We start from the raw sequence: 21,975 nt of genomic DNA on the forward strand, positions 1-21,975 counted from the left end.
TGGTTATAATTTTATGGTTTCTATCTGAAAAATTACTGGTTTGAATCTATGTTTTCCAGGTGTGAGGAAAACCTTCCCATCAAGCAAATTATGGCTTACAGTAATTTGGTAAATTATACTTTTGTAAGCAGAATTGAAACATTTATCTTTTCTCTCTGCCTGCTCCCTCCAGAGATTGGAAACTCTTAGGTTCCCAACAGCTTTATCAGATAAATTAGGAAGGCTACATCACTAACAGGTACAGAAATCTCAAGTTATTTTGGGGACCTTGAAAAGGAAGGAATTCACCTAGATCTGGTAAGTGAAATCTGTGACAAGCCCTTGGTGTGACTTTCCTGGTCCTGAGAGGTCTTTTAAAAGTTCAGTCTGAGACTCCTTATAAAAATTTCAGTGAGCAAAAAGACTGTATGATCGATTACAATTATATAAAACATCAGGCCATGTTAATTGAGAGTAGACTGAAATTTGATTCTCTCTCTCTGTTAAGAGAACAAAATTTTCTTGGAATGCTGCTTTTAATAACAGACTATGTAAATTTCTTTGCCTTTAAGTGATTTGTATTTGCTTTTAAAATCTTTTGTTACTTTGGTAAAGTAAATAAGTATTATTTCACAATGATCTATGAAGATTTTGGCACATGTAGATAAAGTTCATCCTGCTTCTACAAAAATTAACCCCCCATTGTCAGACTTTTGCTATCCTGATGTCTTTGTAACATGGCGATGGTCTACTCGTAAGTCAGAGAATTTAAAAGGAGTTAAAAATTGCTGTAAATCAGAGTCAGGGCTATGGAAAATCCAAGACGGCTGCTTGGCTTTTTCCAGCTCCATGACAAACCTCATTTTTATGTGATGGGTTAAAGCCTTCCCTGGCTGCAGGGTTAATGCCCTCACAATGGAAACAAAAAAATTATGCTTCAATGAATATTAAATTCTAGTTTTGTTAATTAAGGTCTGTGTTTACCAAGACTCACTTTCTGATAGTTCCTTGCTGTTATGTTATACTGCTAAAAAGTGTAACAGAATTATTAAAGGACACTCTTAAGTTTGTTTCTAAAGCTTATCTCAGTAATCTATCTTTGGATGAAGATCAGATGCCCCAGACCTATAACCAGGGGATTATGCATATTGGAAAAGACATAATTTTTTTTTTTTTTTTTTTGCGGTATGTGGGCCTGTCACTGCTGTGGCCTCTCCCGTTGCGGAGCACAGGCTGGAAAAGACATAATTTAAAGGACTATCTCCAACCTGGATGGAAGGACCCTTATCAGGTAGTCTTAACTAGCTCATTCACAGTGTAACTAAAGGGAATTAACTCTTGGATTAATTTTCACTCACAAAGTACCACTGTACTGGACTGACCTTTAGAGAGGATGCCTGATCTCAAAATCACCTTAAAACAATGCTCAAACGAGGAAACTGTACTCACACCAGGATGAAAAGATGACAATCAGAGTAGACAGACCGGGGCTTCCCTGGTGGCGCAGTGGTTGAGAGTCCGCCTGCCGATGCAGGGGACGTGGGTTCGTGCCCCGGTCCGGGAGGATCCCACATGCGTGCGAAGAGGCTGGGCCCGTGAGCCGTGGCCGCTGAGCCTGCGCGTCCAGAGCCTGTGCTCCACAACGGGAGAGGCCGCAACAGTGAGAGGCTCGCGTACCGCAAAAAACAAAACAAAAAAACGATGATATATAGTTCCATATGAGATCAATGATTGAAATAGTGTAACTCTAGATATGGGAAGAAGCTACAAGAAGGAATATTGTCCTGGACCATAAGAGACTATGAAGACAGGTGGTCCAGAGACTTTGGGATGCTAGTAAAGGCCTAGTCCCGTGATAGCACATCGAGTGGCCTATCAGAAAAATCTTCGCCAGACCTGGGAATGAGCATTCCTAGCACAGTGGGATGAAATGGTCATGAAACGCTGCCCCCAAACCATGGTCAAATTTATTACCATGAAGGGGCCCTGCTGACTAGAAACTAGCACTTGCCACCTACCTCTACAAAGATTAAATCATGGCCACTGCAGCTGGTGACCTTCAACACCCCCTGAAAGCAGTTCAGTGAGGAGATCAGGAATGAGGCCCTCTGTGCTCTGGGAAAAACTGGCAGAGCGGGCCTTCAGATAGATATTTTCAGAAAAATTTTCATGAGCCCAAATTCTTGCATCTTCTCATACCTAGAAAAACACTAAAATTGTTAACGGTGACAACTGCTTTGGTTTATGTGTTAATACCACATCAAAGGTTAAAACCTAGTTGGATAAACCTAGACAACTGGCTACCTGGCTTAAGTGATCTGTATTTGTTTTTCATCTTTTTGTGACTTTGGTTAAATGAGTAAGTACTGATTCACAGTGACCTGTGATCCTGTTGTGTTTTAAAACAGTTTTGATATTTTTAACAAACTTCCCCAATATTAAAATCCAACCAAAGCTCTTTTAGCCTACAGCCGACTCTGGGATGCTTTGAAGGAACATCCTGAGACATCTCAGAGATGAATGTTAAACTAATTAAGTTTATCGGGTATGTTTAATTACTTCAGAGACATTGTCAAGTGATTGGAGATGAACCTTAGCTTACAGTGTATGGATAAATGTCATTAATATAGATATTCCAAAATTTATATGGAATCCCTAACATCTGATATGCCCTGATATAATGTTATCAGTCATAATTCTAGTTATTATCCTAAAATGTTATGTCACAGAAATATCCAAGTTTCCTGCCCATTGCATTGTACTCAGATCTTTAACCATGCTTTTTTAAGTTTTGTCCTGATGCCTTTACAAAATGAAGATTTTTAAGAAGACTCATAAAAAACAAATACAAGTTTCTTTTTTTTTTTAAATTAATTTATTTTTGGCTGCATTGGGTCTTCATTGCTGCACGTGGGTTTCTCTAGTTATGGCGAGCAGGGGCTACTCTTCGTTGTGGTGCGCAGGCTTCTCATTGCAGTGGCTTCTCTTGTTGCAGAGCATGGGCTCTAGGTGCACAGGCTTCAGTAGTCGGTGGCACGTAGGCTCAGTAGTTGTGGCTCGCGGGCTCTAGAGCACAGGCTCAGTAGTTGTGGTGCATGGGCTTAGCTGCTCTGTAGCATGTGGGATCTTCCTGGACCAGGGTTCGAACCCATGTCCCCGGCATTGGCAGGCGTATTCTTAACCACTGCGCCACCAGGGAGGGAAGTCCCCAAATATAAGTTTCTGATTGCCTTTAGATAATACCACTGAACTCTGTAACAAATGACAAAACTCAAAACCGGATTACTTCATCCAGATCAACAGGAATCAATTACATGGGACTGAAGGAACTGATGAATATGATTTATAACTTTATGACTTTGGGAAATATACTAGCTTTAATCTTTGTTTTTCAAAAAAAAACCTTTTCTCTTATGCTATGATGTACAACAAGTTGATAAGGTATACCTTTGTAAACAAAGATGAAACATTTATCTTTTTCTCTCTACCTGTTCCTGCCAAAATTTGGCCTCTCCAGCTGGCCCTCCTGTGGACTTGATGGTTTATTGCAACTGGATTAGAACTAGTTATACTAATAATTGTTTTAATTTGTCCTTTGTTTCCAAATTGTTTGTACTTCGTGTCTCCCTGCTGCAATAAGACTTTGTCAATATTACTAGCTGCATTACTTATATCCTGTCTATTTTATAAGATTGTTGTCTCTTACAGTACCCAGTGTGTAACCAGGCCTCCAACAAAATTGATGATGGCTAAACATCCTGACGAAACAGATCACATTTATGACTCTTACAGAATGACTGTAATACTGTGATTCTAGGTACGGGAAGGAGCAAAAAGGGAAAACATTTCCTGGATCATAGTAGACTAGTAAGACAGATGATCCAGAGAATCTTTAGTTATCAACAGGGCCTAATCTGGAAACTAGCACCTGGAGTGACACATCAACAAAAATGTTCACCCGATCTGGGATGCGCCTCCCAGTGCCGTGGGACAAAATTTGGTCATGAAATGTCTCCCAAATATTGGTCAAATTTCCAACCAAGAGGAGGATCTGAGAAATGCAGTATTTCCCGCTACATCAGTAAACAAAGGATGCCACACTCATCAGTGATGGCAGCCACCACTGATGTGAGCTGGTGAGCCCTGAGGGAGCTCAGGAAGGAAAGAATACCTGCCTTTGAGCAGCCATCAGACTGCAGCCACTCCCCACGGTGAGCCCTGAGGAAACTCAGGATGTGAAAACATAGGATATTGGCCCCAGACAGCTGAGGCGCATATCAAAGGAAAGATTTCAGTGAGCCCAGACTCTTGCATCTTCCCATACACAGAAAGGCACTAAGTTCCTAAACTTGGGATATCTGGTTTTCTTTAATTAACAATAATCTTTTGATGTTCAGACCACCTGCCCTTGGTTGCAAAACTTCTGTATAACCTGGCTCCCTGCTCACCTCGTCGGAGCAGTTCTTTCAGGGTTATTTGAGATGCTGCCTCCTGGGTTTGAAGTCTTAAGAATTCCCGCTGAATAAAACATAACTCTCAACTTTTAGGTTGTGAATATTTTTTAAGTCGACAACTGGAAGGAAAAGGAAGCACTGGGCACTTGATGGGGACAGAAGTGAGGCCAGCCTGGTGCTCCGTGACAGCTCATTTGCAGACAAGTCCGGTGTGGAAGGCAGCTCCCTTCCATCTGGCAGAAGATGCTTTCTCTGGTCCCCACTTCTCAGGCACCTCTGAACCGAACAGGAGGGGAGACCACCGAGTGGCCGCCCTTCAGCCCTTCCGTGCCCTCCGTGTGGCTTTGGTGCGGTCACTGCGATGATCTGAGGTGTCTCTGGCAATCACGTTGGTGGGAGCACTGAACCGTGGGGAAAGGGCAGGGCCGACTGTGGGCCTGGGCGGGAGAAGCCTGGCCATCAGAGCTCCTCTTTGTTGCTGTCGAAGGGCGAGACCGGAGGCCCTGGAGCCAGAGGGTGCTGTCCTGGCCCGTGGTCGCCAGGTTGCTGGCCGCTGTCCCCCCGGCCCACAGTGGCATAGTCCCACAGGAGCCCGCTCTCCACGCCGTGCTGGCGGAGGCTCTCAGTTCCCACGAGCCCCTGTGTTCTCAGGTATCCCTGCTGGCAAAAGGGTGGCAGCTTCTGGCGTGTTAGGGCGAATAGGAAACAGGACTCTGCACAAAAGCAAGAGGAGACCGGGCTGAGAGGTGTGGGGAGAGGTGCAAGGGGAGGGGGTGCCAATGCCCCAGGGGCCTCACCCGGTTCCCTCCATCCCCTGAGCCTGGGAGCTGACTTTTCTGGGTATCTCATGTCTGACCTGGGTAGCCGTGGATCTTATCCCTCCCTGAGGTTCCAAGACTGGGAGGCTGCCTCAACATTTTGGAAAAACAAGCCTCCAAAGGAAAGGAAAGCAAACCAAAGAGACGGCTCAGCTCCCAGAGGTGGGAGGCCCGCATGCTGCTGTGCGTGGCGCTAGCAGGGTGGGAGCTCGGCCACGCAGGAGCAGCCCCTCAGCCTTCTCTTCCAGGAGCCACCCCGGGGGGCTGGGAACTTGGTGGTCGGTTCCATTTTGAGCTCAGAGTTCCCTGCAAAGATTTATCCCCTCAACAATGTCTGAGCTGCAGATACTGTTTGTAAAGCACGATTCTAAGCACTGTGGGGGACGTAAAGATAAAACTGCTAGACCCTCGTCTGCGCCACAGCAGAAAGTTGGTGTGTAGGTCAAATCTGATCAATGAAGAAAGAGCTGTGGAGACGTGTTATTTAGAAATATTAAGAGACAACCAGAAGAGCTACAAGTCATTCCTTCTGGGGAATGGGAACGGAAGTGGGTGAAAAAGCCTTTTAGCCAAGCACTTATATAACTTTGACCTAAAGAATAGAAAGGATGAAACAGAGGTGGGCTCAATCTTCTAAGGGATTTAGACAGGATGGGAAGATGGAGTGAGTGTCAGAAAACCAACTTGAGTCTCTCGCCTCAGTGAATAGGCACATTACCAAAGGACGCTGTAAGGCTCACACGAGTGATCAGGCTGTGAGGTGCTACAGGAAAACTATTTCCTACCTTACCTCTGACTTGTAGTACAGAGGGTCCCTGCCAGAATGGTCCATGACCATCCTCTCTGAGCAGGGACGGCAGCAGATGTGGGAGAGGATGGAGAGGGGCAGTGAGGTGGCCTTTCGGCAAGCACCTCCTCCTATGACATACGTCACCCCTTCTGCAGGGGCCGGGGGTGGAGAAGCCCAGCAGATCTGGGTCCAGAACTAGCGGCTGCACATCCACTAACCGGGTGGAGGGAAAGCCCACCCTCTGCCAGCTGGCCCTTTGTGGGGAGGATTCCTTCAAGTTCAAGGCAGTGACACTCAGTGGCCTGTACTGTTGAGTCTATCTAGGGAGTAGGAGCCAGGAGGCTGCAGGGCCTGTGACGATGGGTCGGCAGGAGCCGTAACTCAGGGTAGGAATACACTCCCTAACAGGCACTGGCATCTCCGTGTACTCCTGAAACCTCGAGAAACAGACAGGTTTTGCAGCTGAGGTCTCCAGATCTATAGTGGGTAATTTCATGTGTAAGTGTATGGTCAGAGTTTATGTCTGCAGAATGCTAGTACTTCAAAGCTGCTTAGCTCTGCTCTATGAACTACCCCTGTTTGAGCATCTACACGCATTTAGACTATTAACTTGAAGTATTGTTTTAAGCCATCCCCCTTAATATATACATTTTTATTTCAAGGTAGACTGAGGGATGAAAGAAGGACACTTGCTCTCTGACCCGTAGGCCGAGGACTGACCGTCTCTAACCTGGTTTGATATGAATAGTGTGTGAAATACAATCACTGTTCAACAGATGTTTGCTGGACAGAAAAAAGGAGCGGGTATCCTGGTAATTCAGGGGGTTAAAAAAAAGAGACAAAAATTTGGCTTGTTTTGGTCAGTTCTTCCTGGGGATCGTGAGACTTCTCTCTCCCCAAGTCCCTCTCTGGGTTTGACTGTCAGAGCTATCTTCCATCCAGTTCACCAATTTTCCCTTCATCTCTGTCTAATGTGCTACTAACCCTGACATTGAGTTTCCAATTACAAATTTATATTTTCATTTCCAGAAGTTCTATTTGGACCTTTCTCAAATCTGCCCAGTCAATTCTGGTAGTCCTGCCCTTTCATTCTATTTTCAGTAATCTCTCTTTTATTTACTTACAGATTTTGGACATACTTTACATCCTCTCTCTGACCATTCCATTTCCCACAGTCTTTGTAGGTTTCATCCTACAGTGTGTTGCTTCTGCTGACACTCCCTCATGGTAGTTTGTATCCTTATGTGTGAAGTGATTTCTGCTTGGGAGTTCATGTTCCTGGGAACTTTATCTGGGGGAATTCTTTGAGGACTAGTTTTAAGGTATGTGTCCTCACAGAAGACTCACATTGACTTCTGTGATTTCTGCACCACAACGATAGTGTGAACTTTGGCCCCAAACTCACATGAGTGAGGCCTAGTGGATGGAAATTCTCAGGGGAGATTTCCCCCCACTCTACCCAGAGCCAAAAAGCGTGCGTCTCCTCTCTCTCTCTCGGGAGTGCTTTCTGCCTTCTCCTTTACCTACTGAGATCCCAGCTCTATTTAAAGGTCTCTGTACAGACATCCTACCCTGCTCCAGCCTCGTCTTCCCAGCTCCAAGTGCTGGTCAGTTACCCGGGCTCTAGGCCACTGACAACCAGCAGGTATCTCTCATCCAGTGGGTTTGTGCTTTTCTTGGTGTTTAGCCTCTGGGGAGTTCCCTTATTTTCCTGCCGTTTTTTTAAAAAAGACATTTTATTCAGTGTTTGCAGGTGTGCTGTACTGGGAGGGGGTTTCTGTGAACGCCGAGTCCTCCCGTCGTAGGAGATGGAAGTCTTGGGTCTGGGTTTCTAGACGCACATCCTAAAGTTCCACAGGGCACGGATCTACCTGGTCTTCTTCACCCTCCAGCTCAGCCCCTTTGTCCTTCGGGAAACTTAAGTTACCTGCATAGAAGCTCCGGAGATCGGTGTCTAAGCAGTTCTCCAGGAAGCGCCTCAGGGGCAGAATGTGCCCCACCGGGGCCGTCCAGTCCGTCAGGAAATCTTCCACGATGTGGTGGATGGCCGTGGGCCGCGGCAGAGGCCAGCCTGCAGGGCGGAACCTCACCTCCTGCTCTGTGGGGAGGAGAAAGGGCGCCATGTCAGAGCCGAGCGCGGGGCTTCCATTCCCAGGGCCACATCCCAGGTGCCTGCCCCCCAGCCCCTCGCGCTCGGCCTTCCTGATGCACCTCTGCATGAGCCATGGTCAGCCTGTTCAGCTGTCCTTCCAAATGTCTGGAGGGTGGACGTGAGGGAGAGGGACTGGACTAGACTCATCCCCTGCACTGTCAGCGGGCAGAACTAGGACCAGTCACTCGAACTTGGTTTGCTTCTAAGACTTACGTGAGCTGAGGTCTATTGTGGCTGCTTTGAAACTGGCCTTTCTGTGAGGAGACTCGGGGTCCTGCATCCAAGGGGTCTTAGGGCCCCTCTAGTCCAGTTTCCTACCTGGTGGGTGCCCTTCTGTGTGTCCCTGCCACAGGGCACCAAGCCATGGCCATCCCTGCATCGGGAGACTCTGGGAGGTGGCCCATCCCACCCTCGGCAGCCTTCACGATGCGCTGCTCCTTTAGAGTGAACGTCAACCTGCGCTCCTGTCATTTCTACCTGTTGACGCTACCTCCGCCCTTTGGAACGACCTCTAGTTTTAGATCATCCTCTTCCAGGGGACATCCCTTCAAGTTTGGAAGCAGAAGTCGTGTTCCCCAGGTTGGTCATCATTCGGTAGCTACTCCGTGCTGGGCGCCATGCTGGCGTTGTGCTGTATCATCTCATTAACCCTCATCCTACAAGGAGGGTACCATGGCCACCCCCATTTCACATCCGAGCAAGCGGAGGCTCTGCGGGGTTAAGTAATGGTCCAAGGTCCCACAGCGAGGAAAGGACAGCCCTGGGAACACTGCCCAGCTCTCCCACTCCCCTCCTGTGCTAACCAGCTCCCCTTCCCTTTCCTGTTCCTTCTAAGAGTCAGTCCCCAGACCCCGCTCCCCACTCCACGGTCAGCCTCCTTTGGAGACGGCAACAACAGTGTCCCTCTGACGACGTGGTGCCTGGAGGTGATCAGGCCGCTCCACACGTGGCCCACCCAGGTCGATGTGTGGGCCAGGATCTGGGAATAGCATTTATCGTTCTTGGACCATCTGCCCCATTTAGGCTCTAGGCAGAGCCCCAAGAGGCCCCCCTTCTGTCAGCTGAGGGTGCTGCATGACAGCTTAATGGCGCTGGGGTCCGAGGAGTGCCCTCGCTCGGGGGAGAGCGGAGACCCAGCTCACCGGTGGGGAGGTGCCTGTAGTAGTAGATGACAGGATGGAGGAAGTTCGACAGCCAGGCGTCTTCCGTGTGCCCCACAGAGCGGTCATAAAAGAAGACGTCCTTGTCGGGCCCAGAGAAATTCCGGCCGTACTCCATATTGATGACGAAGAGCCCGTGCCTTGCCCTTCTTCCCGTGATTGCCTCCAGCTGGGCCAGCGCCTGCATGGGGAACTCCTCCAGGTACTCAAAAGCAGTGGCATTCCTGAGGACAGGGGCAACACAGCGTGGGTAAGACCCTCAGTGCTGCGGCAGGGGTGCCAGACGTGGGTGTGCGTGCGTGTGGTGTGTGTGTGCGCCTGCCTCTCCTGCCTAGAAGCGCCCGTCAAACAGCGTACAGACACTGATCAGGCCTGCGCGTCTCCCTTGAATATTACTGTTACAGCGGAGCCCTGACTTACACTGGGGAGAGAAGACAGAAGACGCTGAGTAACCTGAGTGGGTATCTAGGGAGAGGGTGAGCCAGGCTGAGAGACCGGTGATGCAGAAGCCCTCGGAGTGAGTGAACACCTTGGCATGTTCAAGGGACAGGAAAAAGGCTAGTGTGGCTGGAGTGGCGCGAGGGGGAGGGGAGGGGAAGTCGGCGGGGGCAGGTCAAGGAGGGCTATGTGTGCCACGATGGGAATGTTGGGTGTCATCTGGGCTGGGAAGGGAAGCTGCGGGCCTTGGTAAGATAGTGAACAGAACTGAATTCTAGTGATTCAAGTTTTAAAAGAATCACTCTGGATCTTCCCTGGTGGCGCAGTGGTTAAGAATCCGCCTGCCAATGCAGGGGACACGGGTTCGAGCCCTGGTCCAGGAAGACTCCACATGCCACGGAGCAACTAAGCCCATGAGCCACAACTACCGAGCCTGTGCTCTAGAGCCCACGAGCCACAACTACTGAGCCTGCGTGCCACAAGTACTGAAGCCTGCAAGCCGAGAGCCCGTGCTCTGCAACAAAGAGTAGCCCCAACTTGCCGCAACCAGAAAAAGCCCGCATGCACCAGCAGCCAAAAAAAAAAAAAACCCAATCACTCCGGCCACCATGTTGAGAGCAGACCATGAGGTCAAAGGTGAGAGGCTGCTGTATTAGTGCAGGTGAGAGATGCTTGTGGACCAGACCAAGGTGGCAGTGGGGGGCTAGTGAGAGGCAGATGCTAGACACAGTTTGAAGGTAGAGCTGATGGGACCTACGGATGCTGTGAATGGGTATGAAAGAGAGAGGAGTCAAGGGTGATGGGGGTTTTGCTCTGAGCACCGCTGAGTTTCCTGCAGGTCCCTGAACTCGATGTGCTGCTGCACTCACTGGCTTTGGAGCAGACTGTTCCCTCTGAGGCGTCTCACCTGCCCCGTGTCCTTTCAGAACCAGCCCCACTGCTCACCGCCCCCAGCTCTTCTCCCTTCCCTGCTCTGCGTGGTTTCTTCCTCAGGGAGCGTCCTCTGTGATCTGCTGCTCATCACTTGATTGACAAGGAGCCGACATGGTCTGGCCCAAGGAGCTCTTAAATCCACCCAGGTGGTGATCCGTCATCACTGCAGTTCACTGCTCATCTGTTTGGTACCACATGCTTTTCTACCAGTTACCTTTACTCCTTCCTACAGTCCTGCGAGGTAGGTATTATTAGCTCTATATTGCAGATGAGAGAAAGGCTCAGAGAGGCTAAGTAGCTTGCCCCAGATCACACTGGTGGAAAGTGGCAAAGCTGCAGTCACACTCACGTCTTGTCTGTCAGCAGAGCTTGTGGTGTTGATGTCACTGGTTTCCCCAGAACAGACTGATCCCCAGCCTCCCTGCCCACCCCACCAGCCATCTTCATCTTAGGAAAGAACCACTGGGCTCTTCCACACATGCAACAGGCAGAGAAGAGCACGACGGCATGGGAGGGGGAGGGGCAGTGGGAAGGCGAGGGCTGACTACTCACTCCTCCAACAGGACCACGTCGGCCAGCACACTGAACATCTGGTAGAGCCCAGAAGCCTCGTTGACGCGCCGGATGATGGCACTGGCCAGCTGTGTGATGGGGTGCTTGGTGGAGGGCCAGGTGACGCCGTGATGACGCTGCTCCAGCAGCCGGTGGACGGCACGCACTGAAATGGCCAGAGGGAGGAATGGCACGCTGCCCTTAAGATGTTACCTTTCACCTCCGGGGCGGGGGGTGGGGGGGAGGGACGCAGAGCCCCACCAGCTCTGCACTCAGGACACGCTTGTATTGCGCGGCTCCAGGAAGGTGCCTTTAGAGCAGGGTCCTCACGTGTGTTCTGAAAGGGGCTGCATGGGAAGTGTTTCTGGCTTTGCAGCCCAGACGGTCTCTCTCACTTGACTCAATTCTGCCTCTGGTGGGAGAGCAGTCATAGAGGACCGCGAAATGAACGGGCACGGCTGGATTTGGTCCCCAGGCCCGAGACTGCCCACTTCTGCTTTAGGCCATCTGCATATGGAAGTCCTGCCACTGTCACCTCACATGTGACGCGTCCAAACCAGACCCAGAGCCTTCCTCTGCAATCTCTCCCCACCCCACAGTCCCCATGTCTATGGGAGACTCCCAAATGGAAACCCTCTGACTGCCCTCTCTTGTTCACAGCCGAAACCCACATCTGTTACTGAGTTCTACTTTGAGATGCTCTGTATATTTCTGGAAGGATAGAAAAGCAACAGCTATCTCAAACAACAGGGGGACATCTTCTGTGTACCTGGGGCTGCCCTTACACAGCGGTGACACTGGGGCACCACACACAGGTGCCTGCTCCTCGAAATGAACCAACACAACACTCAAATCCAGTACCAGCGAGGACACAGACAGACAGTTCACATGATGGGAGACTGGGTCGACCAACGGTCACAGGAAAGGATGTTCAGCCTCACGAGACAGACAGACAGACATCTGGTTCTCTGGAGGAAACAAGGTTATGCTGCGTTTTGGGAAAGGATGACGAATTACACAGCTCGGGAAGGGTGGGAAGGGGCCTGACAAAAGAAGCATCGGTGCAAAGACATAAAACCTCGAGAAACTGGCACATTCTGTAAAGGAGGCGAGGGCCAGGCTGGGCAGGCGAGCTGGTGCCGGCTGCACGAAACTCTGGATACCATGCCGAGGACCTGGCTGGGGAGCCCCTGGAGGTTTTCCTGTTTAAAGAACAGTGTTCTGGTGGGTACCGGAGTGGCTGGATGGGAAGCCAGAGGGACCAATGGCAGGAAGACCAGTCAGGAGAGACCAAGAGGTCCCAAGTCAGGCAAGTGAGGCTGGGATGGACTGGAGAGAGACAGGAGGGGGAGGGGCAGGGTTCCCAGCAGGCCCTACCTTCTGAGGTTACCATCTTTCATCTTGCTTTCCTCTGCCTTGCTGTTTTTTACTTGTCTCCCTTGGGGGCCTTTTCTTCGGCTGAATGATGAGCAAGGTCGGGCAGGATGTACTGTGTACAGCCACACTGCCCCTCCCTCTAGTGGGGTCCCCAGCTAGTAGGAGTGATCACAGCTCTTGGTGGCCTGTCCATCCAGGATTGTTTCCCATTTGCCTGAAGCTTAGCGGTCAGCTGGGAGCCTCAAAGTCAGACAGGTGTGGATTCAAATGCCACCTCTGCCATCCACTGGCTGGGTGACTTTGGGTAAGTGACTTAACTTCTCTGTGCCCCAGTTTCCTTCTACGAAAAATGGAGTTGAAATAACAAGATGTCTCTTATGGGGCTGTTGGGAGAATTAAGAATGTGAGCTGGGGAAAGATGAGAGGACAGAGGGAAGCAAGAGGGATGGGGCAGTACCTGTCAGGACAGCAGGTGCAGGAAGGGTGACATGCACGGGAACATGAGGAGGGTTTCTTCCTGGGGACACAGCTAGAGAGACAGACTCTTCCCATTCTGTGTACATGTGTGTGTTCCATTTGCAAATATTTTGGTAAACAGACAGCTAACATTCTCGGTTTCTCTCCCTGACAACATGCAAAGGGTATAAAACATACCGCCCGGAAATCAACAGCAAAGCATGATTATCTTTCCCTGTCAAACTGGAAGGAGAGTGAAATGCAAAAAGTAGCATTAAGGCAAGTGAGGCATCACATTAAATATAGAAACATCAGGATGAAGGATCCTTATAGTGGTTTTTTTTTTTTTTTTTTTTTTTTTTGCGGTACGCGGGCCTCTCACTGTTGTGGCCTCTCCCGTTGCGGAGCACAGGCTCCGGACGCGCAGGCTCAGCGGCCATGGCTCACAGGCCCAGCCGCTCCGTGGCATATGGGATCTTCCCAGACTGGGGCACAAACCCGTGTCCCCTGCATCGGCAGGCGGACTCTCAACCACTGTGCCACCAGGGAAGCCCCCTTATGGTGTTTTTATGGTCAAATTAACTGGCCCATGTAACACTCGTCATGCAATAAAGCACCCATCCAACGGGCTACCCAGAGCGCAGAAAATTGGTGCCCTTAGTACTGAGAGTTTTGAAAAAGAGCTGATATAATCTAGTTGCAACTTTTATTGAAATTTGTTGGTACCCAAAGAGTCTATGTGTACATAATACTTCACAGCTCCACGGTCTCCAGATATTACCTTATTTAGTCCTTACAACAGCTCTATGGGATGAAGAATTCACCTCATTTACAACTCTGACAACTGGGAGGGCCAACAGAGGCTTGGGGAGGTTATGAAGCCGCACCCCTGAGACCATGCAGCTGCTTCCCCAGGTTAGCAGTCCTTGCCAATCATGGTGATGCGGGTAACACGCCACCCCCAGATGTACTTACTTTTACACCTTAACTGGTACTCCTCTAGATGTGTCCTCAGACCACGAAAACCCACTGCTGCCTGCCCCACAGGGAATTTATGACAATCAACTGCTGTTAAGGCTGCTTTCAGGGAATCAGGCGTCTCTTTACAGACCCTGGGGACAGCGGCCCTCTCTCCCGGGCTCACCTGTGTATCGGAATCCATGGATGAAGCCCCCAGCAGATTTCCGGTAATCCACGGAGTGGCTGGCAGTCCCCAGGACAAAGAGGCCCCGGCTCCCTTTGGACTCATAGCTGGCTTTCACCAGGGGGTACTTCTTGCTGAGCTCACCCCCTGCAGAGAGTCGGAGGGACCTGTGAGTGGAAAGGGCTGTGAATAAAAATCGCTGCTATGTATGAAACACTTTTTACAGGCTTGGCACTGAGCTAAGTGCTTACATTCCTGCTCAAATTTAAACCACACCGTGACCCTAGGAGGCAGGTATGATGATGTCCATTTAACAGACAGAGTAGCTGAGGTTCGCGTTAAAGACGTGGTGGGTCAGGGACAGAGCCAGGATTCAAGCCGCACTGGAGGCCGGGCTCTGGGTCCCTGTGTGACCTGATGGCACAGGAGGATCTGTTCAAGCCCTCTGGCGTCTCCTTGTCCACCTGGGCCTTGACCAGAGGGCTTTGCTGAGAGATCCAGCTCCTCCCCTCTGTTCGGACTCACTTGCTGAAAATGGAGAAGTCGAAGTTCCAGCCCAGGCAGCGGATGACCCGGTCGTAGCCCACGCGCAAGGCGAAGTTGTCGTTATCGTCCTGGGGGAGGGGGACGGCGTCGGCACTCCGGTTGCCTTCCTCCAGGAAGAACTTCAGGGTGACGTGGAATTTGCCCTCGAGGTCCTTCACAATGGCCAGATCCGTCAGGTCAGACTCGAGCAGCCCGTCCAGGGACTTCAGCTGGTAGGTGTCCAGCAGGCCATTGTTGATGGCCCTGGGGCCCAAGGGGAATGTCAGGAGAGACTGTGCCGGGTAAGGAAGCCTCAGGGGCCAGGGTGGTTAGTCGGGCGGGGGGCAGGGGCTGGCAGCACAGCACACACAGTACCTGCCCAGCATACCTGAGGTCGCCGACGTAGTGGGTGGCCCAGGAGAGCTGGACCCGGGAGCGGCTCAGCATGTGGATGAAGTTGGTGACACCCAAGATGTTCTCCGCCGTCTCAAAGGCCGAGTTCCCCCGGCCCAGGATCAGCACATTCTGACCCACGAAGTCCTCGGGATCCACAGACACGGACTCATAACCATCCAGGTATTCGGAGCCAGGGAAGTCCACCTGGTTGGGCACTGACAAGCCAGTGGCCACGAGAAGGACGCTGCAGGTGGGGGACAGAGGGAGGGTGGCTTAGCCTCTTAGCTATGAGACCACGAAGTGAAAAATCCCTCTTTGGACCTGCTGCCTGGCTCGCCCGCCTCACCCAGACTGCTGGCTCCTAAAAGAAAGCAGGTTGTTCATTTATTCACCCACCTCCTGACCTGTCCCAGTGCATCTGAGACCTTACCCTGGCCTCTCACTGAGTGATCCAGTGGGTGCAGTTTCCTTTACACCTTCCTGGGATTATACCAAACGTGAGAATTAGTTCTACTTTCTGACTTTGGAGAGGGTGACGCCATGAGAAATGGATTAATTCACTTAGTTTTGAACATGGCAGCCTCACCAAGTACCACCCTAGTCATGAAAATGAAAGACGTTCTGCTTCCCCCTTTCTTACTTGCGTGGCAGATGCAGAATCTGCTGAGTGGTGGTTCTGTGCGAGGCCCTGTACTAAGTGCTTTCTGCCTCATCTTACGGCTCAAAGCAGCTCTGCATTGGTGTTATTCCGCCTGCTCTACAGGTGAGGAGATGCAGGCTCCACGTGGGCCCACGACCTCCAGAGCTCCTTAGACAGCAGAGCCAGAATCTGACCACAGGTCAGCCTAATTCCAGAGTCCTGCTCTTTCCACTGGTGGGGATTACAATCCCGTGGTGGACAGGCTGGGAGCTGGACCCTGCCAGCCTGCAGAGGAATGGTTTGATCACAAGGTAGTTTAGAAAACAGGACCGGGTGGCCTGGAGAAGGGGCCTGGGCAGCCTCTGTGGCCCCTTGCTTTTTGGCCTGTCCATTTGCTCACATCTGAATCCCCTACACTGTAGCACTGCTGCCTAAGATGCGAGGGTCCAAATTGGCCCAACCCTTCTCTCCTTGGGCTGTAACAAGCAAGGAGCAAGGCTGAGCCTCTGGCAAAAGGCATGAGAAAATGAACCGTGATCGAGCACCTGCCTGGAGCCAGGTGCTAGGCTGACGGCCGGGAACGGAGAGGCAGTCGGGCACAGCGTTAAGAACACAGGCTTCGGAGTCAGGAAGATGTGAGCTCAAGTGGCAGCTGCACCCCTTATTAGCCGTGTGACACGGCACCGGTTACTTAACTTCTCTGAGCCTCAGTTCTTCATCCGTAAAATGGGCATCAGTGAACCTCCCTCAAAGGATCCTTGTGAGGATTAGACAAGCACGGTATAACATATAACTCTGAATTTGGGTTCTCTAGACTATGCTAAGCTTTCTCCCAAGTCAAAGCGAGCTAAAACTGAATCCTGGCAGCACTGCCTATTGACCCTCCCTCTCATTCAGTTCAGAAATCCTACTGAGCCTGTCTAACACTTGCTGGACACTTGCCAGTATTTCTCAGAATGTATTTTGGGGAACACAAGTTCTAGGAGATGCTCTACAAAAAGGGTTTTGTGGGTGCATAAGCTCAGACAATGCTCAACACCCAATGCTGGAGTCCTTCAGTGAATGTGAAGATACGGAAGTCTGAAAAACCCTGGAGGAAAGAAATGGTCAGAATTTTCAAGTATCTTTGAGTACATACATTTCTAGGAAACACTTGGGAAATGATGGCTGAACTGAACCTCTTAGCACTGGATTTCAGTGGGAGCAAGGATGGGCAGAAATGCCTCTTTTCTCCCACATCTACGGGCCAACCAATGGGTTTCCTTCTTCCAGGGAAGGCACTGGCTTCAGCAGGTGAGCCCTGGAGGCCGGTTCCTTACCTACACTGGTATGCCTGGCCCTTCTGGTCGGTCAGGATGAAGTAATGGCCATTCCAGGCCCGCTGATCCTTGTTCAGAGTGACGTGGGCAATGGTTGTGTTGTACAGCACGTGAAGCCCCAGCCGGTCTGCGAAGTCGCCCAGGTAGCGCACCATGTCGCCGGCATCGGGGAAGTAGGCGTTGGAGTAGTGTCTGAAGAGCAGCCGGGGGTCGTGGCTGAGCAGAGAGTTCCAGTCATGGCGGAGGTTGAACTCGGCGTTGGCCTTGCCTGTGTACCGCTTGTTGATGCTGATGAGCTTGCGGTGCCGCGGGTAGCGCGTGAAGAAGCTGCCCGGTCTCGGGGCGCGTTCGAACACGGCGTAGTCCCTGCCGGCCCGCTGCAGGAAGTAGGCCATCTGCAGCCCCGCGGGCCCGGCACCCAGGACACAGTAGTCCCGGTGCGCGGGCACGGAGGCCTGGGCGGGGCACGGGGAGAGAGCCGGGTGCAGGGCGATGGTCAGGAGAAGCCCTGGGAGGCCCCACAGCAGGGCCGCGGCGGAGAGACCCATCCTGCGGCAGACCAGAGAGGTGAGGCCTCGGACCACGAAGGCCCCTTGACGCCCGCGGAGGTGAGCCAGGAACTGGGGGCCCAGAAAGGCAGGGGCTTGCCGGAGCGCTCACTGCGACTTGGGGTGCAGCCAGGACCAGAACCCAAGGACCTCTGAACTCATTTGCCCCGACTCCATCGTTTCAAGCTCGGATCTGGGCTCCCCCTAGGAGTCCCGAGCCCCTCCATCTCCCTCAGGACCTTAGTTCCCAAGGGCGCCAGACTCCTTATTGCCATGGTAATAAGAGGCTGGGTGTTTTCTCCAATTTCCCCTAATTCCAGGGATGCCCAACACCCCCCTAGGGCCTTCCAAGGCCAGACCCTCGAGGGTCACGTCTTTTTGGCCACGCCCCCGCGCTCCGGCCTCCAGCCTGAAGGAGGTGTGGTCTGCAGGCCCCCGTCCCACACCCGGGTCTCTTCGGTCACGTGACAGGGAAGCCCCAGCACACCTGCCCGCGGAGCAGCGCGAGGCCGCCCTCCTTCGGGCGCGCTGAATACGGGAGCCGCTCCCCACGCGTGCGCGGTGCCCACGCCCGCAGCTCCCGCCTCCCCGGCCCGCCAGTCCACCCCCCGCACAGAGCTCGAACCTCCCAGCCGCTCCGTAGACAGCCCGCAGCCAAGTCAGCCCGCGCTCGGCCTGCCCGCGCCACCGCGGCGGCCCCGCCCATGGCAGGGGGCGGGGTCACGTGGCGGCGCGCGTCATGAGGGGCTGGGCTGTCGGGTTCTGGGCTCCGGGTCGCTCGCGAGAGCCGCGCACGTGCTGCTCCGCCGGCCGGCGCGTGCCGGCGCGTGGTGGCCCGACTGAAGATCAAATCTGGAAAGTGGGTTGGGGCTCTTTAAAGCTGTGTCTTTCCACGTGTAAGGGAGGCACGGGAGCAGACGACTTTTGGGGATAATCGCAGCTGTTCCACTCCATTACTGTAGCCAAAGACTAGTTGGGTACTCAGTACTTTGGGACCGGAAACCAGGTTGATGAAGCCAGGACGGAAAAACAAATTAACTGGTGTGTTCGCTACAAATTCAGTCTGTTGTTTACTAAGAAACAGGACTGACTAGATCTTCCACCAGAAGAGGAAGGCCAGGGATTGTTTCCAATATAATGTAAATAGCTGACTGGCCAAATGTAATTTAGGGGTGATTTGCTTAAGGTCACACAGTTAAGAAGTGGAGTGTGACATGAAAACCCCCCATTTATACTCCAAATTATGAGCTCTTCCAGAAGGCTCGAGGACTGTAACGAAGCGGTAGGGGAGGCCAGCATAGCTGTGATTTTGATGAAGGGGATGTGCAGTCAAGCACACATCTTGGTAGAAGGTTGCTGTTCACAAGGAATTAACAGCTTAGTTAATGGTTTTAGTTCTTCTCTAAGTATGGGAAAACGCAAGAAACTGGGTTCAGAAGACTTTCTCTTGAAAATACGTCTGAAGGCTGGTTCTGCCACTTTTAGAGCAAAAAGCACCTCCTCATCCTCAGTTCCTTCAGGGTATATTGTAGGTCAGCAACTGCAGTGGCTAATGACTTGATTCTTGTAGGACTGGGTGGTAGGTTACATTCTTTATTTGACAATTGCTTCCCTTTCAGTCTTAATTTCGACCAAGGTTTGGGAGGCATTCTGTGACTGATTTGTCACCTGGTGCTAGGAATGCTCATTCCCAGGCCAGGCAAAATTTACTGATAGGGCACTCCATGTGCTGCTGCTGGACTAGGCCCTGTTAACAGTAGCCAAAAGCCTCCGGACCACCTGTCTTACTAGTCTGTTATGGTTCAGGAAATGGTTCCCGCCTGTTGTTTCTTCCCATATCTAGAGTTAGACTATTACAATCATTGATCTTATAGAATTGTATGTTTGTAATTGTTTCAAGTCGCCTAGTCATCATTATTTTTATTGGAGGCTCTGTCACACATTTGGTAGTGCAAGAAACAATACTCTTACAAAATAGGCAGAATATGTGTAATATAGCTAGCAACATGAATACGGTCATAAGTATTTAAGCTAAGAACTTTCATTAGGTGCAGGCCGTTATCTCCCCAGGTCACCTGACCAGTCTGTTCTGCCCCCATCACTGCCTTTAAAGGAAACGGCATATTGGCGTTGTACATAAAGTTCACCAAAGATGTCTGCGAGTACAGGGCGAGTGGAGGGTCACTGTGACCCCTTACAGGATTGAGAAATGAATGTTTTCTTCCAAGGAGTTGCTGGCACCAGAAGAAAACTTGATCTTACGGTTGAGCAGGCATTTCTGCCGTAGGGGAGATGTGGTCAATGCATAATGTGGGTGCACAATCACACTAGAGGGGAGCAGGAGGTTGAAAGACAGAGAAAAGGTTTTATGTTGAAATTTTTCTTGTCTTGCCTTAAAATGTGAATTTTTATTTCATCATTGGTAATGTAAACAGTGGCCTACGACAGTTCAGTGTAAAGACACTGAAACACAAATCCACTGCTCATGCCCAGCAACGGTGGCCATAGTGGAGGCAACATGGAGGATGACAGGATGACCCTGAACTGCCCTTCAAGTGAACTGGATGACCAGGGCTGGCTTTCCAGAGGTGGGATGTGGATTCTGCATGAGATTTACGTGGGTAGAACACAGCGCAAGTACAGGAAACCTCAAGCGGGTGTTAAAGTAGTCCTGTGAGATGGGGCTGAGGGTTCTGGTGGGAAGGCAGCCGTGCCTAGTGTGGAAAAACCCTGTGATCTTCCAGCTTTGCATGGCTGGAGCTTCTTCTCATTCAAAGTCATCACTGGGACTTCTCTAGAAAAGTCTTCCTTGAGCTCTCAGACCTAAGTACCCCCTAAGGAATGCCATTTATCTATTTTTTTCCTAGCCTATATCAGCATCAGAGAAAAGCTCCATTAGAGCAGAAATGATCACTATAGTGACCTCACAGCTTCCATCAGCATCTGACATACAGGAGGCCCTTAATAATCTGTTGAATAAACATTGAAACCAGACAGACCAAAAATGAAAGTTAGGGAGGTCTACTTAATAGTTGTGAAGATTATGAGAATGGGTGTGGGCAATTAATTAAGTACTTAAAACAGCTGCTGGTTGTATTTTGTATTGGGAAATTAGGACTGATAAAATACGGCAGGGCCTTCAGACTAGGCTGAGCCTGGATTGTAGGCCGCAGGATGCGATTGAAAGTTTAGAGTCAGGACTATTTACAGCAGTCAACTTGGTCGCCCCAAGCAAGACCAGATGGAAGTAGGGGATAGATGAAAGACATGAGGCATGTGGAGGCTGATATAAGATGTTTTTAGAGAATGAGACTGAAATTAACTTCCACCTGCCCACTTGCTCCAGCCAATCCTGCTGGGTTGCATCATGGATCTGCAGGAGGCAGCTCGGGGAGTACCAGCCCGAACTTGAAACCCCATGACACTTGTCACACTACTTTAAAGTGAATTTTGTGACGCTCCACCTACAATGAAAGGTCCCCAAGAAGCACATCTTATGCTCTATTTTCCTAGTAACTCTGACAACACAGTCCAGCAAGTTTTTGCTTGCTTTCTGAGGCTCAATTATTTTGATTGAAATTGTTAACTTTAGGACCGTTACCCAAAAGCTGAGCCAGTTTTCTCTTTCTCATCTGTATAATGGTATGACTTCCACCAGCATTACAGTTCTGTGTCAGGGTCTGATGAGATTATTTATAGAACATGCAGTATAACACGTGGCACGGTATATTACTTCATAGTGTTCTGTACATTGGACAGAACACTGTCCGCTTATAAAAAGTTTACAAGTACTAAACATCTGTAGCTCTGCTCTGATTTGTTCATGACATAGTTCTTTGAGGGTGCCAGCTTGAGATCCCGTCACCAGCCCAAGGCAAGCTTGAAAACAATTTACGAACCGTTACGATCACCACAGCCTCCCGCACCTGCAGCCATCCCACCTCAACCTTCAAAGACTGCCCTGCTTCATGTTTCACCAGTGATGTGTCTCTCTGAAGGCAGCAGCTGGGCCTGGCACGCAGCCAGCAGGCACTCGTACTTGTGGAAATGGACTTCCTACGGGGACCTCACAATGGACAACACTCCCCAGGAAAGGATAATTTCAAGGGGTTTCAAGAACAAAAAAATTCAGGGCATTCACCTCCTAACAGGAATGTAAAACTACTAATGCTCAAGAACAAAGGATGGAACCCAGATTATGAACTCCGGAGAGACTCTGCTATATCTCACCCTCCCTCTCCCAAGGGCTACTCGGAGAAGGGCTGTCAATCATAACATAGGCACGCGATGAAGG

The 21,975-nt window shown here is 50.7% G+C and overlaps 1 protein-coding gene across 1 annotated transcript; it reads right to left on the minus strand.

Annotated features, from left to right (window-relative positions):
• Positions 1-2,854: 2,854 nt before the first annotated feature.
• Positions 2,855-18,390, minus strand: FOXRED2 (FAD dependent oxidoreductase domain containing 2). The gene is made up of 9 exons (XM_004279432.3): positions 18,307-18,390; positions 17,134-17,682; positions 15,167-15,418; positions 14,779-15,042; positions 14,254-14,420; positions 11,277-11,442; positions 9,336-9,577; positions 7,969-8,139; positions 2,855-5,146 (listed from the first exon to the last, which is right to left on the minus strand). The coding sequence occupies exons 2-9, from the start codon at positions 17,679-17,681 to the stop codon at positions 4,893-4,895; spliced, it is 2,064 nt and encodes a 687-aa protein (XP_004279480.1). The 5' UTR covers position 17,682; positions 18,307-18,390; the 3' UTR covers positions 2,855-4,892.
• Positions 18,391-21,975: the final 3,585 nt, after the last annotated feature.

The sequence above is a fragment of the Orcinus orca genome, chromosome 11 (genome assembly GCF_937001465.1).
Source record: "Orcinus orca chromosome 11, mOrcOrc1.1, whole genome shotgun sequence".
Lineage (NCBI taxonomy): Eukaryota > Metazoa > Chordata > Mammalia > Artiodactyla > Delphinidae > Orcinus > Orcinus orca.

Coding starts and splice junctions, on each gene's coding strand:
- FOXRED2 (XM_004279432.3), bottom strand. CDS start 17,681: ATGGGTCTCTCCGCCGCGGCCCTGCTGTGGGGCCTCCCAGGGCTTCTC. Junction 15,419..17,133: donor GGCCAGGCATACCAGTGTAG/GTAAGGAACCGG, acceptor CCCCACCTGCAG/CGTCCTTCTCGTGGCCACTG. Junction 11,443..14,253: donor CCATGGATTCCGATACACAG/GTGAGCCCGGGA, acceptor TGGCCATTTCAG/TGCGTGCCGTCCACCGGCTG.